The following is a 14,276-nucleotide window of genomic DNA, read 5'->3' on the forward strand; positions in this document are numbered from 1 at the left end:
AGGATAAGTGAGCTGTCCTAACGTGTCATCATAGTTCAATCCTGCACATCACATACCAATAGTATTAAATGGCATATTGTATTCAGTTTATTCCTTGTTTTTACCTTTGCATTATCACTGTCTTTCATCATCATGTACGGCTCTGCACATTCACTGATCTCACCCTGCTGAAGGACCTTCTCAATCTAAAACAAAACGTCAATGACAAACAGGTTACTGGGTAACCAGCACTTCTATAGAATTCCAGATACGGTTTACAGCAAATTGATTAGTTGAGGCATGTACAGTTATGGCCAAAAGTCTTGCATCACCCTCTATATAGAATGATCTAATTTTGCTTCTAAAGTCAAATGAAACCTGCTGAATAACGTTATGTTAACATATTGAATTACATGCCGCTTTGCAGTTTTCCACATACTTAACAAAAAACTGACAAAAACTGAAAAATACTATTACAGCATCTGGTAGACTTTTTGTAGTTTTTTGATTACATGATGTTAAATAAACTATCTAAATTATGTTCATATAGTTGTTCATATAGGTGTTTTCTTTAATTATGTCGCAAACTTAAAATTATAGGTGATGCAAAACTTTTGGCCATAGCTGTAGATAAGAAATAGTTGACTTTAGAATCTGTGGATTTTAATGGAATAATTTTTTTTTTGGGGGGGGGGGGGGGGGGGGGTTGGGGGGGCAGCTTTACTGGCTCCTCAACCTCTTGAAGCAGCGAGGCCAGATGAAAACTAATAGACCACCAATTCTGACCAGCATATACCAGAGCTGGTCATGGCAGGAATTTCCCAAGGATTGGCATTCATTGCAAACCTAAGAATTAAAACATTACGTATTAAATATTGAACACAGCTAGGGAACACCTAAGAGATTAACCTAATAAACAGTCTTTACTGAAAACCACATCTACCTAATAGTAACCGCATTGGTCTCAGCTGATTATCACACTGAAACTCGTAGCCAGTCTGCAAAACAACTTTAAGATCCTTTAGAAACTTCTGCAACTTACAAAACAACTCAAGGTGGCAGTATATCAACACAAACCTTACTTGAAAGGAATGGAAGAAAAATAAATTACCTTTATTACGAGGTAGATATCAGGAGAGGGGTAAGTGATGGAGAAGACAGCTGATCTTGCCTGGCTGGACAGTGCTATATGGGGCGTGTGACATCGAAGGAACCCTCTGAACTGATCTGAGTTCAGGTCACAGTAAAAGTTCTCTGAAATCTGGAACAAATTCATTTTGTTTGTGTTAATTCAATAAAAGAAAATAAACAGCAGCTTCTGCAGCATAGGAGCAAGCTCTAAAGCCTAATTAACAAGTAAGTTGTTACACAGACTGTTGATATTGTAGTCCTTACTGTTTTACTTTTTAAGTCATCCCTAGCCATGTAATTTGAACTACTAAACTCTGTATCTTGCAGATAATTCAGGCAGTTCAGATGACAGTCATTGAACACACCTGTCACTACACATACATCCACTGCTTATTTTTAAACACCTTTTAGAAAGATATTGAACATATATGTAGCTGGCTTGCCTGAGAAAAAGAGTATCATATATTATAATATCAATATGAACTCAGTATGATGACTGTAAATGTGTTGGTGCTCCCTTAGCTAGGATGCCCTTGAAAATGTGACTTAGGTCTCGAGGGCTTTTTCCTGGTTAAACAATTGAATTATTTTTAGCACATTTTGGCCATGGGCTGTACAACACCAACAACAACAACAACAACAACAACAACAACAACAACAGCAACCCACTAATTCAGTGCAAACAATGAGTTATCTTTGAATTTGTAGTCCCTGTGTGGCACGGTGAAAGCCCTTAATGTAAATAGTGTGTGTGTGTGTGTGGGAAGGTTGGCAGGGATGGGGTTAAATCTGTCCCTGTCAGCAATCACAGGTGTGGCCCTTCCCCAATTAGCTAACTGAGTGCTAACTGGGGTGAGGTGGTGATATGCTGTAGGTGAGGTGGTGGCACGCTATAGGTGAGGAGGCACGCTGTAGGTGAGGTGGTGGTATGCTGTAGGTGAGGTAGTGGTATGCTGTAAGTGAGGTGGTGGTATGCTGTAGGTGATGTGGTGGCATGCTGTAGGTGAGGTGGTGGCATGCTATAGGTGAGGCGGCACGCTGTAGGTGAGGTGGTGGCACGCTGTATGTGAGGAGGCACGCTGTACGTGAGGTGGTGGCATGCTGTAGGTGAGGTGGTGACATGCTGTAGGTGAGGCAGTACGCTGTAGGTGAGGTGGTGGCACGCTGTAGGTGAGGTGGTGACATGCTGTAGGTGAGGTGGTGGCATGCTGTAGGTGAGGTGGTGACATGCTGTAGGTGAGGAGGCACGCTGTAGGTGAGGTGGTGGCACGCTGTAGGTGAGGAGGCACGCTGTAGGTGAGGTGGTGGTATGCTGTAGGTGAGGCAGCACGCTGTAGGTGAGGTGGTGGTATGCTGTAGGTGAGGCAGCACGCTGTAGGTGAGGTGGTGGTATGCTGTAGGTGAGGCGGCACGCTGTAGGTGAGGTGGTGGTATGCTGTAGGTGAGGCGGCACGCTGTAGGTGAGGTGGTGGTATGCTGTAGGTGAGGTGGCACGCTGTAGGTGAGATGGTGGTATGCTGTAGGTGAGGTGGCACGCTGTAGGTGAGGTGGTGGTATGCTGTAGGTGAGGCGGCACGCTGTAGGTGAGGTGGTGGTATGCTGTAGGTGAGGCGGCACGCTGTAGGTGAGGTGGTGGTATGCTGTAGGTGAGGTGGCACGCTGTAGGTGAGATGGTGGTATGCTGTAGGTGAGGTGGCACGCTGTAGGTGAGATGGTGGTATGCTGTAGGTGAGGTGGCACGCTGTAGGTGAGTAGGTGGTATGCTGTAGGTGAGGTGGCACGCTGTAGGTGAGATGGTGGTATGCTGTAGGTGAGGTGGCACGCTGTAGGTGAGATGGTGGTATGCTGTAGGTGAGGTGGCACGCTGTAGGTGAGATGGTGGTATGCTGTAGGTGAGGTGGCACGCTGTAGGTGAGATGGTGGTATGCTGTAGGTGAGGTGGCACGCTGTAGGTGAGATGGTGGTATGCTGTAGGTGAGGCGGCACGCTGTAGGTGAGTAGGTGGTCAGCGAAGGTAAATGCCCAGCCTGACAACAGTGAGTGTACAGTATTGTTTTGGTTACGCCATTTATTTTGGCCACTGTGTCGTTTAATTAACGAGCACAACAGCGTTTTAAACTGCAGCTTCTTGTCTAATTCCTGACGCTATCCTACTACACCCTGATACACAGAAACTTATTAAAAAGAAACTTCATGAATTGCTCAAGTTTCTTTTAGAACTACAGTGCATGTACATGTCCTGAAGTAATGAGAAGTTGGTTAGGTGTATGGAGGTGTGTGTGCTAAATGGGCACACTCTCCTTAACCCACATCAAAGGAGCACGTTCTGAATGTGTCGTGAATGATCATCTCATAACAGCCCAAAGCCACCAATTTCATACTCAAATTAGCACTACCTGGTATAACCCTTCAGAATACTGCTGAAGCTGTTTGCAAGTCATTGCTTGTTATACGTTGACAAAAGCTTATTATTTACACAGTAACATGTGATGTTATTGTATAATGATTTTTCAAATGATCTCAAAAGAGGAATCAGCATAATGAATCATATAAGGAACAAATGGGTTTGTCAAAAAACTTAGAATGAACAAATCTTTAGAGTACTATGTAATCAAATACCTGGCTAGGGTTGAAAAAAAATTCTAATCAGAAACAACTTCCATATTGGAGAATGAATTATCTTGTGGGCTATCTTAATGTAGTTTCATAATCAGTAAATATTAATATACTGTAGTATGTTCGTAGAATATTACTTATGTATGTAGTATACTTGGAATAATCATATACAGTAATAGGTGCAATTTAGAGTGACTGACCTATGGGTTGAATTCAAACCTGGTCCCTTTTATTCACAACAGGCTCAAGATAAATTCAATAAGCTAATGTACATTAAAATTTGCAATTGATGTCCCTGAACACAATGTGTGCTCTGAAAACAACCAAATAAATGAATATCTGCTTTAGGATCCACAGCTGATACATAAAGCCATGGAATCTAGATTTTAAAACCCGAAACAGACATTTAGATTTCATTCAGTAATTCAACTGCTGAACTGCTACTCACCTTCTTCTTTTCTTTCAAATCATACAAGGCTAAGCTTGCAAAAAGAGGCTCTATTTCTATCTCACACCTGGAAAACGCAAAGAGGCAAAAATATCACAGATCTATCTTTCTCCTAAAAGCAGAAACTTTCTTAGAGCAAGTAACTTCAAATGCCATTGTACTTGCTTTTTTTTTTTGTATACCATGTGACTGTTTAACTACAGTGGAGAGAGTAGGTGGGGCTCACAGAGCTTAAAGGTTACATTACTGCAGGATTTGAATGGAATGTACTTCCGATTCTCTTGACAAGCTCAAAGCAGATTTCAAGAAATTGGTAATAACCCAATACTGGATGAAACAAATCCGGAACCATTCAGAATGACTGTGAATACCATAGCATTACAAAGAAATGTGCAGAGCAATTCAACTGACACGTGAACATGTTTCAAATACTGCAGCTGTGAATTTCTGCAGGGATTTTCCATTCACTGACTTACAGTTAGTTGTCAAAGTATAAGGAGGTAGGTGGAGCACATTAAAAAGGCTTCATTTATAAGTCACTCAACCATTAACAATATATCAGTAGAAGTCACTGATTGTTATAACCTTAACATTACAGTTTTCAAATGTGACATGGTAATTATAATGTAAGAGGATTTCCGGTATTTGGCGGAGGATATACATGTGAAGGAAAACAGTCAACTTTCTGTTCAGCTGTTCACACAACGGTTGCAATTAAAAGCATGATTATGTGCAACATTACTTTATGACTTGGCATCTGATTTGAATCCTGTGGCCAATGTGTTCCTTCGGGCAGTCTGGAATTGGCCGTATTTCCACTGCATCCTCCTGTCAGCAAACAAGAGGAAAACGGTATTATTCCTCACAGCTAACAGGATTGTGAATGGAAACACAGACTGATTTAATGGTGTGTGAATATTGAATACAACACTTATTATATGAAATCTTAAAACAGAAACATTTGGATAAACATCTTCAGAAAAGAATTATGAGTAAACTGAAAATTAAAAACTTGAATTTTTTTTTATGTTTTTCACTAGTGTTACTGTTAAGAGCACTTAAACTAGATACATACTATATAATATATATATATACATATATATATATATATATATATATATATATATATATATATATATATATATATATATACTGTAATGCAGTAATGTAGTAAAGCAGATTGGGATTAATCATAGGTAGCTGAAGATTTACATGCCAGAAATATAAATCAAGCCCTATTCAGTCAATTCTAAAGTCTGTGTTCTCCTTTATAGGGACACAAAGAGGCACAGTGCCACAATGGTGCACTCTAGAAGGTTCCAGCAGTATGGAGCCTGAGACTGTGGGAATGTTGTGGTGGGGTTCAGCTCCATTTACTTGGACAGCTGGGCAAAGTCTCATTTAAAGTGACATGAAAAAGGAATTTTAAAATGCAGCAATGCCCCAGTGAAAAAGAAAAAGTTCTGTATACACATTAGAAAACAAAATTTGCAACGCTCCTTCTTAAATCTCTACAGAATAAACCCTAGGATTACAGCTGCATTATGGCAAATTCTTTGCAGCCTGCTTTGCAAAACCATCAGGTTCACTGTTACCAGACGAAATCACAATTTGATAAAAGTCCACTTCATGGGCTACTACCCTCCTGATAATGAGGAGCTGGCCAGTGGAGTTCTTGGCCTAATGTGACCACAGCTGTCTTTCTTCTTAAAGTTTAAATGTCTTCTTGCAATGGAAAAAATACAGGGGGGGGGGAGAGATGTTTAGGAGCTAACTTGTACTTTGAATTTTAAGTCTTGCAAAGATTAAGTTTCTGTGTACCAGTTATTTTCTGTTGCAAGGGTAAGGTATTACATATATGTTACAGTAAACTATACCCCCTGAAATACTAAAATACATAAATAAATACATAAATAAAACTAGCAAGATAATTACCATGTGAAAAAAAGCACTGTAAATCAAAAAAATACTAACTGTCATTGTGTTCTACCTGTTTTTTTCTAAAGCTTTCTGCAAGACATTGATGGCTCATATGTCCAGTTCTGTGAAGTGTTCGGTTACATTTCTTCCCTTTAAACCTGTGGTTTGAGATGGATTGTATTTTCCACTTTCCCTTTTTACCTTGTGTTCCTAATCATTACAAAACAATAAACAGCCCGCTATATATAGAGGAACATAAAATAAGGCTAAAGAGTGTTATGCCAGTTTAAGATCACATACAAAACACACAACAAAACAGTCTGGTATACAAAACTTAAAATTACATGTTAAAGCTTAATTTATAAAAGTTCTAGTGATTCCTCTCATGGATGAAGGGCATTCACCTCAAACAGCAGCCACCTAACCAAATCATTTCTAACCGCTTTGATTGAACTGTCTGAGACTACTGTACTTACCTCATCCGCGGGTGGGTAAAGTGCGAAGAGCTCTGGCAGACGGCCGGCCTTGCGGGCCTCCCCGTTCTGCCTGTCGAGGTCCTCGGGGCTGCTGAACCGCAGGAGGGTCTCCACACGGCTGTCTGGCTGGAGACCCCGCAGGTCAAAGTCAGTGGAGGTGAGAGTCGGCCGCCCGGAGTCACACAAAACAGACAGCTTTTGGGATTTGACCTGCCAGCAAAGCAGAGGTGAGGGTTTTAACCAAAATATCTCCACGAAAATAATTCTGTCATACCCGACCACGTATGTCCAGGCAATCTTGGCCCTTTCAGCCCATGTATTTGTCCCTTCAAATGTATTAGAATCATTTTATTGGTGGCCACGCCCGGATTCATTTGTGAAAATGTCCAAAATCTATTTTACAGTACCTAATAAAGCGTACGCAAGTGATTCCTACTTTTACCTTTTCAGGGATGATGTCATTTCCTGTGTCAGAAATAGATTACATTTTATCAAATGCTCAAACTTGTTTAAGTGTAATGTAAATATATAGTGTGCCAAAGTTGATATTATACAGCTGACTTTGTCTCTTACGGTGTTAGAATATTATCTTGCTTGCACTCTGGGCAATAAAACCACTCAACTGTACTTTGTGTCTTACTGTTACCCAAATGCTCATGGTAATAACAGTACATATTATTTACATGATTACTAAGAAAGCACAAACCAGCTGGGCCCTGCTTCTACTTTTTTCTTCAATAACTGACCAGATAGCTGCACTGAATATTAAACGTGTTACTACTCCAGTTATCGTCACTACTGGTACTACAATTGAATTATTACAGTTTCATGGATGAGTATGATCCCAAAATGCTATATTTTTCACAAAATAATCACTTCCCAAATTAGGTATTAAGATCTGCTTTTACTTTTTTCCCATGAATATACTTGAAATGATGCATTCTGATAATGTCCAGCATTGGCATAATAGTTGCTGTTCCTTTTGTTTTAGTTGTTGTTGTTGTTGTTAGTAAGGATTATGAAGCCCATTCAATTCCCAGTCTCACCGAACTGATGTCCATTGTCTCGTTTATCCAATTGTGCATCATAGCACTGCCGCTCATGTTCACGCTTCAATGGCTCCACTGCCTTATTAAAGTTAGTGAAGTGTAACAGAATTGATCAAACCAAATTGACTGCGGTTCCCTAGCTACTGAAAAAGATTGCTAGCTAAATGAGACCTTCCTTGGAACAACAGGGTATTTGTTAACAACAAATTATTGTATATGTGAAAAAAAAGTTCATGTTAGCAATTTCCCTGAACTTGAGAAAAAATATATTCACAGAAGATGCCAAAGATGAGCAGTGGAAACTGAATATTAAAAAAATATATATAAAAAATGATCTGCTTGAAAAATAAACAAACAAAAAACACCTTTAGGGTAATATATGCAGTATAACCATAATGATGATAAACAGATATTAGAACAAGTCTCGTAATCATGTTGCGAACTGGGAGTTTGATTTATGTAGAAATATCAGTTTTTCTACAACAGATTCATTTTTTCTAGCTGTTGAAGGAGGGAGCATAGATGTGGATACACATACAGGGTGTGTTAATGGACAGAAGGCACTATTTAGAATCTTTTCATTGCAGCCTAGAGTGCTTTGTTGTGTGTGAGAATGATTTGATTTACAGTATGTTAAATCACCATAATATGTACAACACAGCATACAGCAGGTAAAGTAATACTTTGTTGTACATACTACAGGGTGTTCTGTAACAGAAATGATAGAAACACACAAAAAAGTGTGACCAGTACTCTCATCCCAGACATGTTAAAGATGGTTTTGCTCAAATTGGCCCCACAAGTAGGGAAGGAAAGGCAAAGAGAAAGGGTACCAGACATGCATTTTCGACCAGATTGCATCAGGATAATTACACAGTTAAAGGCAATTCAATCTGCTCTGGAAGAAAATTGGGAGTTGTGTTCAAGGTCCCTCCTCTGAATGCCAGTCCTAGCTTTAGCTTGTCTTCCGTCATTACAGTTAGAACTCTGTCAGTCACTGAGATAGCCTGGCAGCTGTTCGTGCTGCTGCAGTGCAGCGATTAACACAGGTCAAGGTCCAAGAACCTATGATTAACATATTTAACCCAAAACAACAAACCTCTTCCAGGATTTGTGGATAAAAATTACCCTGTGTTTCCTGGAATAAGAGCATGACCGCCTTGCCTTCCATTTTACTGAGAAATATTCCTGCTACAGTCAATAATACACTTCAGTCAAAAAATCAGCTCTTGGTCTGAGAGATTACATGACGTTTGAAGATGTAATTTACAGTAGAAACTATCATATCTGATCCTGTAAGATATGATGCCCTCTATTAACCGATGGACCTCTGGTATGTGTCATACACACATGCTGCTACCAACTGAATGTTACGCACGGAAACTGACCAATGCATATTTTATTGTGGGTCTAAAACAGTACATTTCTTAGCAGGACCAAATACATTTCGTTAAGGCCATGACACACTGGCAACTTTTTAGGGCAATCATTGCCACAACAGTTGCCTTGATTTTTTATATTGAAGAGAGTCAGGTTTCTGAACAAAACAGATAGCTGCGCCCCCAGAGGGCGATTTATATGGCAACATCCAATCAGTGCACAGAAAGAAGTCATGTGATTTTACCGGTTTCCAGCCAGAAAATAAAAATGATGGCGGTTAGATCATCATGAGTTGTACAGACTAGTAATACAGAAAACCTTCTCATCGACTTGTTCTCAGGTAAGTTATATCATTAATTACTGTGTTTTAATTGTTTTAAAAACAATAAAGTAAGGGATAAGATAATTGCTGTGCTGGTAAAAAGCTGAAACAAGATAGCTTTTTGCTGACCTACAAAGCCAGTTTGTGTTTGTGTGTGCTTTGTTGTTGTTGTTGTTGTTTTAAACACCATTTCTGTCTTGGGTTAACATGCACTCACTTTGGCATGGCCTGAGAAAGTATGGTAAGTACTGTTTTTGTAAATTTTGTAAATTGCCAAATATTATATTACAGTGCTTGCAATAATTTTCACTGATTTTCTTTGTATAGTGTACGTGCAGTACCATATTTTGGTGTTTTAGACACACTGATGTACCTGACATTGATCATTTATAATGTCCCAACGTTAATTAAGCAACTATAACACAGCATAACGACTCCCTCGGAGATACGATATTTTAAAACATCCGATGGACCCAATTACATTGGCTATGACAGGTTCTACTGTATAATCTCCCCCTGCTGAGAGTCCTAGCAGAAGCATGTTTGTGTGACAGTAAACCTGTTTCAACAGTGAGGAGTTTAAAGAAGCAGAACTGCTTTCTGAAAAAGTACAGGAGGCTAAACAGCGGGAGTGGATACAGTTGTCAAAAACACTGCAAGGAAATATACTGAACATGAATATTGATCACTGCAGCGTGAGTGATTAAAGTGATTTGATATCGCTGAAATGAGTCCACTAATATTGTTTAAAGTACAGCTTTTGGAGTAAACTAACACCAAAATATGCTTTTTACCCACCTGGTGTTCTTGACTGCTGGAATCTCGCTGTTCATCAGATTCAAAGATCTGTTTCTGCAAGGTTTTGTGCAGGCCCATTCTATCGGAATATATGCTGCCTCCATCTCCTTGATACCTGTAAATGGTGAAAATATATTTTAAAACAGAGGACCTGAGACACAGTTGATCCCTCAATTCTTACTTTTGTTAAAAAAAAGAACTTTCAAACAGTAATGTTATTGTTCGATCTACATTTTTTTGCATAACACTAATTTACAATTCCACAGCGGTTTAATACAGTAAATGCAATACATGCGGTGCCACCTGGAGGTAAAACGGTGTAATGGCAATGGTGTGACAGGGAAAGTGAGGTCTACATTTTCTGCACACATCTAGCCACTGCATCATAAATATATCAAAGATCACACACCTAAATGTGGGTTTTCCTGTAACATGAAATAGCTTATTTAAAGCCATTGTTCCTTATAGTCTGCATACTAATATATGTTCATAAAGCTGACAGAAGTACTTTTGCATTAGGCATGTTCTAAAATCTCCAGCACAGGAGTGTGCCTGGGGTGAGATTAGTGTGCATTACAGAGCATAGTGGGCTTGGCTTGATGGATCAACCTGCCTGCAACCCGGTGATCTTAGACAGGGAAAGAAGTGAAACACAATGTGATGTGAGTAATGTGAAATCAAAGCATTAACGCATACAGAGGTATTACTGTATGAGGAATTCAGATTAAGCCTGACTTGCAGTGGTTTGAATCTCAAACAGAAGTTATTCAGTTATGTTACAGGGAGTTAAACTATAGGGATTTCTGAAGAACAACTGATGTGACCTTTGTCTGGAATGAAGGTGCTTGACTTACTTTCTGCTGACAACAAGCCAGGGTTGAGTGTAAGTCTGAACACAGTCCCTGACATGTGGATCCAGCTCCTCCCTGGAGACAAAGAAGCAAAACAAGACATCTCTGAGCCACACACATACTATTGGCTCTCTGCCTGCAAGACTGCTTTGTTGCATATCAAAACTAAAATATGTATCCCATTATTCTTCTCAAAACAGCTTCAATGCTGTCTGAAGTCATCTATACAAATAATAACAATAAACATGGAAAAACATTCCAGCAATATTGTATAGACTGATTACTGCCTTCAGTTGGCTTTATTTCTCTTTGAAAAGCATTCGATGTTAGAGCAGTGTTATTAAACCCAAGGAAATTAAGAAAACTAGGAGGCAATTTAACAAAAGACTTTGTAGTGAATACTATATAAAAGAATGACTGAAATGCCAACAATGGGGGGAAAAAAGCCTTTGCAAAGTGCTATAATAAAATTGGCCTGGTATATATTTTTTAATTCCTTGCTCCTTTGAATACTCCTCCCCAGTAAATTACAAACCTCATTATAATCTAAGCCTCTTCCTATACTTCACTTCAGTATAGAGAGACCTAATGGGCTATTTGACATCACAGCACAAGCTCCTTTCTAATCATTCATATACTTATGCATTATGTCCATCTGCCACTGGTATTGAGATGAAATAACATACAACAGGGTCTGCAGTCGTTATACGATGACTACACGCTTGGGTGCGTTGGGAAGGACATTATGTCTTAATGTTTTTTATTAACATTTCAAAGCACAATAACACATTTCACAACACACTCAGGGCGTGCAGCAATTGTATAATTACCACACACCCAGTCGTGTGTTATTGCATACGTAACATACTTATGAGCGGAGTGCTTGATGCTCTAGTCCCTTAATCATTTTGGAGGTAAAGTCAGTCAGTAGGTGGTACTATGAAACTGCAGCCGAAAGGCACAGTGATGCTAAAGTAATTGTGGTTAACAAAATTATTCAATAAATCGTGCCCATTTTGCATTTCCGCTACATACCGGTAGGTCTCAAATGTGCAGTTTGTAAAAGATGTGATATTAAAACATGATATCTGGTGCAGTGGTGCTACACCAGTTTAAAGAAAAATCTGTTTCAAGCCAGGCCTTCCAGGAAGTATGCTGCTGTCAATTGGTGAAGCAGCAGACTAGTCATTGACAGGAAAGAAGCCAGTGACAAGTTCACCCTCCAGGCCAAATGACCCAAGAAAGTGCAATACAGTCTAAAAGCATTACTTTCTACCAGAGAATTTTTTAGCCTAGTGCAGTTCCAGATATCCTATTAAAAAAAATGAAAATACATGTTTGCTAAAACATGTGTTTCTTTAAAAACTGCACATTTAAGACCTATACAATGAAAGGATGTGCTTGATGGAAAGCAATTAGGGAACTATTTTGTTAGCTACAATTACTTCAAATGACGTGCCCTGTGAGTCAGTTAACTCACTTGGCCTAGTGATTCAGTGGCTACCCTGTGAATGAAATTCAGAAGCTCGTGGCTCCCAGTCCCCAGTTTCCACTACAAGGCTACACTGCCTTAAACAAGAGCAGCACATTCTTCTCCGAACCTGACAGTGAACCAACACAAGAGGTGACCGCTAATGAAAATGAACCTACAGTCAGTTCCACAACTGAAAGCTCTTATAGCTTTCAGACTGATATCCCATTTAAAGAAGACTAAACTAAACAGCACGTGTATGGGAGATCCAGTTGCACAACGTTTCTCTCTGTAAACACTGTGTAAAACTGGAGAATGTGTTTGTGGATTTTGTTTTCTCCCCTGGGAGTTGAACAGAAATGTAACTTCAGTTTCAGACAGATTGTTGGAGAAGATCTTCAGATTAATACACTGTGTCATCGTGATTCACACGTTACAAAAATAAATACTTGATAAATGTAATGCTTATGATAAGAAGACTTCAAATGAAAGGCCCACTATGTGTGGCTACAGTAAAAGCTTCACGTGCCAGATCATGTGCTCCTGTTCTTGATTCTCCGTGTGCAAAGGGGCGGGAAGGTGTTTTCATTAACTAAATGGATTTTTTTGTGCTTTTGAAGGTGCAGGATTGATGGCACTGGAAAGTGAAGTAATCTAGTTATCCACAGAGCAGGTACATCAGTATGCCTCAAACCTGCCCCAGAGGGACAACCCTTTTTAGGAAATCCATGCAATCCTGTTATTGAACCTTAGTGCCACCTGTAATGATGTATTTTTGTGATATGGAAACTGTTCACCTGACTGGACTGAGACCACTGAGATCACTACGAACTTGGGCTGGAATGAACACTTTCATGGTGAGCCCCCTACCTATCCTTTTTACAACGTACCCATCCTCTGGGACTGAGTGCTGCTCCGTCCGGCACTCCCTGGGAGCAAGCTCAATGTTTAAGTCGTCTTCAGGAAAGTCCCCCAGCTCCTGCATTAATTCTGAGTCTGCACTATTCATCTGAGTCATCAGGAATTCTTCAAAGTCCAGCGGCTCCACTGCTTCATAAAACTGAGGCTGACAGATAAACAACAATAAAAAATACATTTTAGCATCTGTGTTGGGGAACTCTAGGGAGCATGGTTGTGCCTAACATCATTGTCCCTCTGCCTTGATTTAAATCTCCAGCAGACCTACATTGGTTGACCAGAGTTTACATCTTTTCACCCCTATTTTCAATTCTGTTTTTCCAGTTGTTTTAAGGGAGGTTATGTCATATGTTTCTTGTTTTAACACAGGAAGTTCCTCCAATAGTTAGCTGCAGAAGACATTTAGCTGATTTCTAAATTTTTGTTTTGCTGGTTTTATAGCATTCAGTAATTCATTTAGTTTATTTTGTGGGCTGAGTGTGTTGGTATAATAATTGAAATCAGTCTTCATGCTGGGTTGCTGGCACACCATAGTCAAGTTAGCCTACCTTAGGGATAACAGAGGCAGAACAGAAGCTGAGTTAATAGAACAGACTGGAACAGATGTGAAACAATGGGAAGACAGCTAGATATTCTGTTGATGCAAAATATAAACTAAGGGCTCTGAGAAAGATATACAGTATATTAGTAACATACATGTCCTGTCACTACTGTAAATACAAAATTAGAGCTAGCAGTATCATAAAAAAGTAGATCACCATGACTTGTGACTGAAAGCTTCAATATACCCCCAGATGTTGGTAACTTGTGCTAAAGAAGGTCCTTAGCAAGATGAATCTCGATTGGATATGCGGTTCTCTAAATACGCAAATCTACAACGTGTGAGAGTCGTCCACTATATTCCTAATACAAGTGAG

At 39.6% G+C, this 14,276-nt stretch overlaps 1 protein-coding gene across 3 annotated transcripts in view; it reads right to left on the bottom strand.

Annotated features, from left to right (window-relative positions):
- The window catches only part of LOC117968140 (dedicator of cytokinesis protein 8-like), a 61,153-nt gene that overhangs the window by 29,686 nt on the left and 17,191 nt on the right, over nt 1-14,276 (bottom strand). For all 3 annotated transcript variants that reach the window (XM_058993236.1, XM_058993227.1, XM_058993243.1), the window contains 8 exons: nt 13,332-13,507; nt 10,974-11,045; nt 10,120-10,234; nt 6,571-6,780; nt 4,917-5,002; nt 4,175-4,241; nt 1,091-1,240; nt 105-185 (listed from right to left, as the gene is read on the bottom strand). In XM_058993236.1, coding sequence (XP_058849219.1) covers nt 105-185; nt 1,091-1,240; nt 4,175-4,241; nt 4,917-5,002; nt 6,571-6,780; nt 10,120-10,234; nt 10,974-11,045; nt 13,332-13,507 — 957 coding nt within the window. The remainder of the gene's footprint in view (nt 1-104; nt 186-1,090; nt 1,241-4,174; nt 4,242-4,916; nt 5,003-6,570; nt 6,781-10,119; nt 10,235-10,973; nt 11,046-13,331; nt 13,508-14,276) is intronic.

The sequence above is a fragment of the Acipenser ruthenus genome, chromosome 2 (genome assembly GCF_902713425.1).
Source record: "Acipenser ruthenus chromosome 2, fAciRut3.2 maternal haplotype, whole genome shotgun sequence".
Lineage (NCBI taxonomy): Eukaryota > Metazoa > Chordata > Actinopteri > Acipenseriformes > Acipenseridae > Acipenser > Acipenser ruthenus.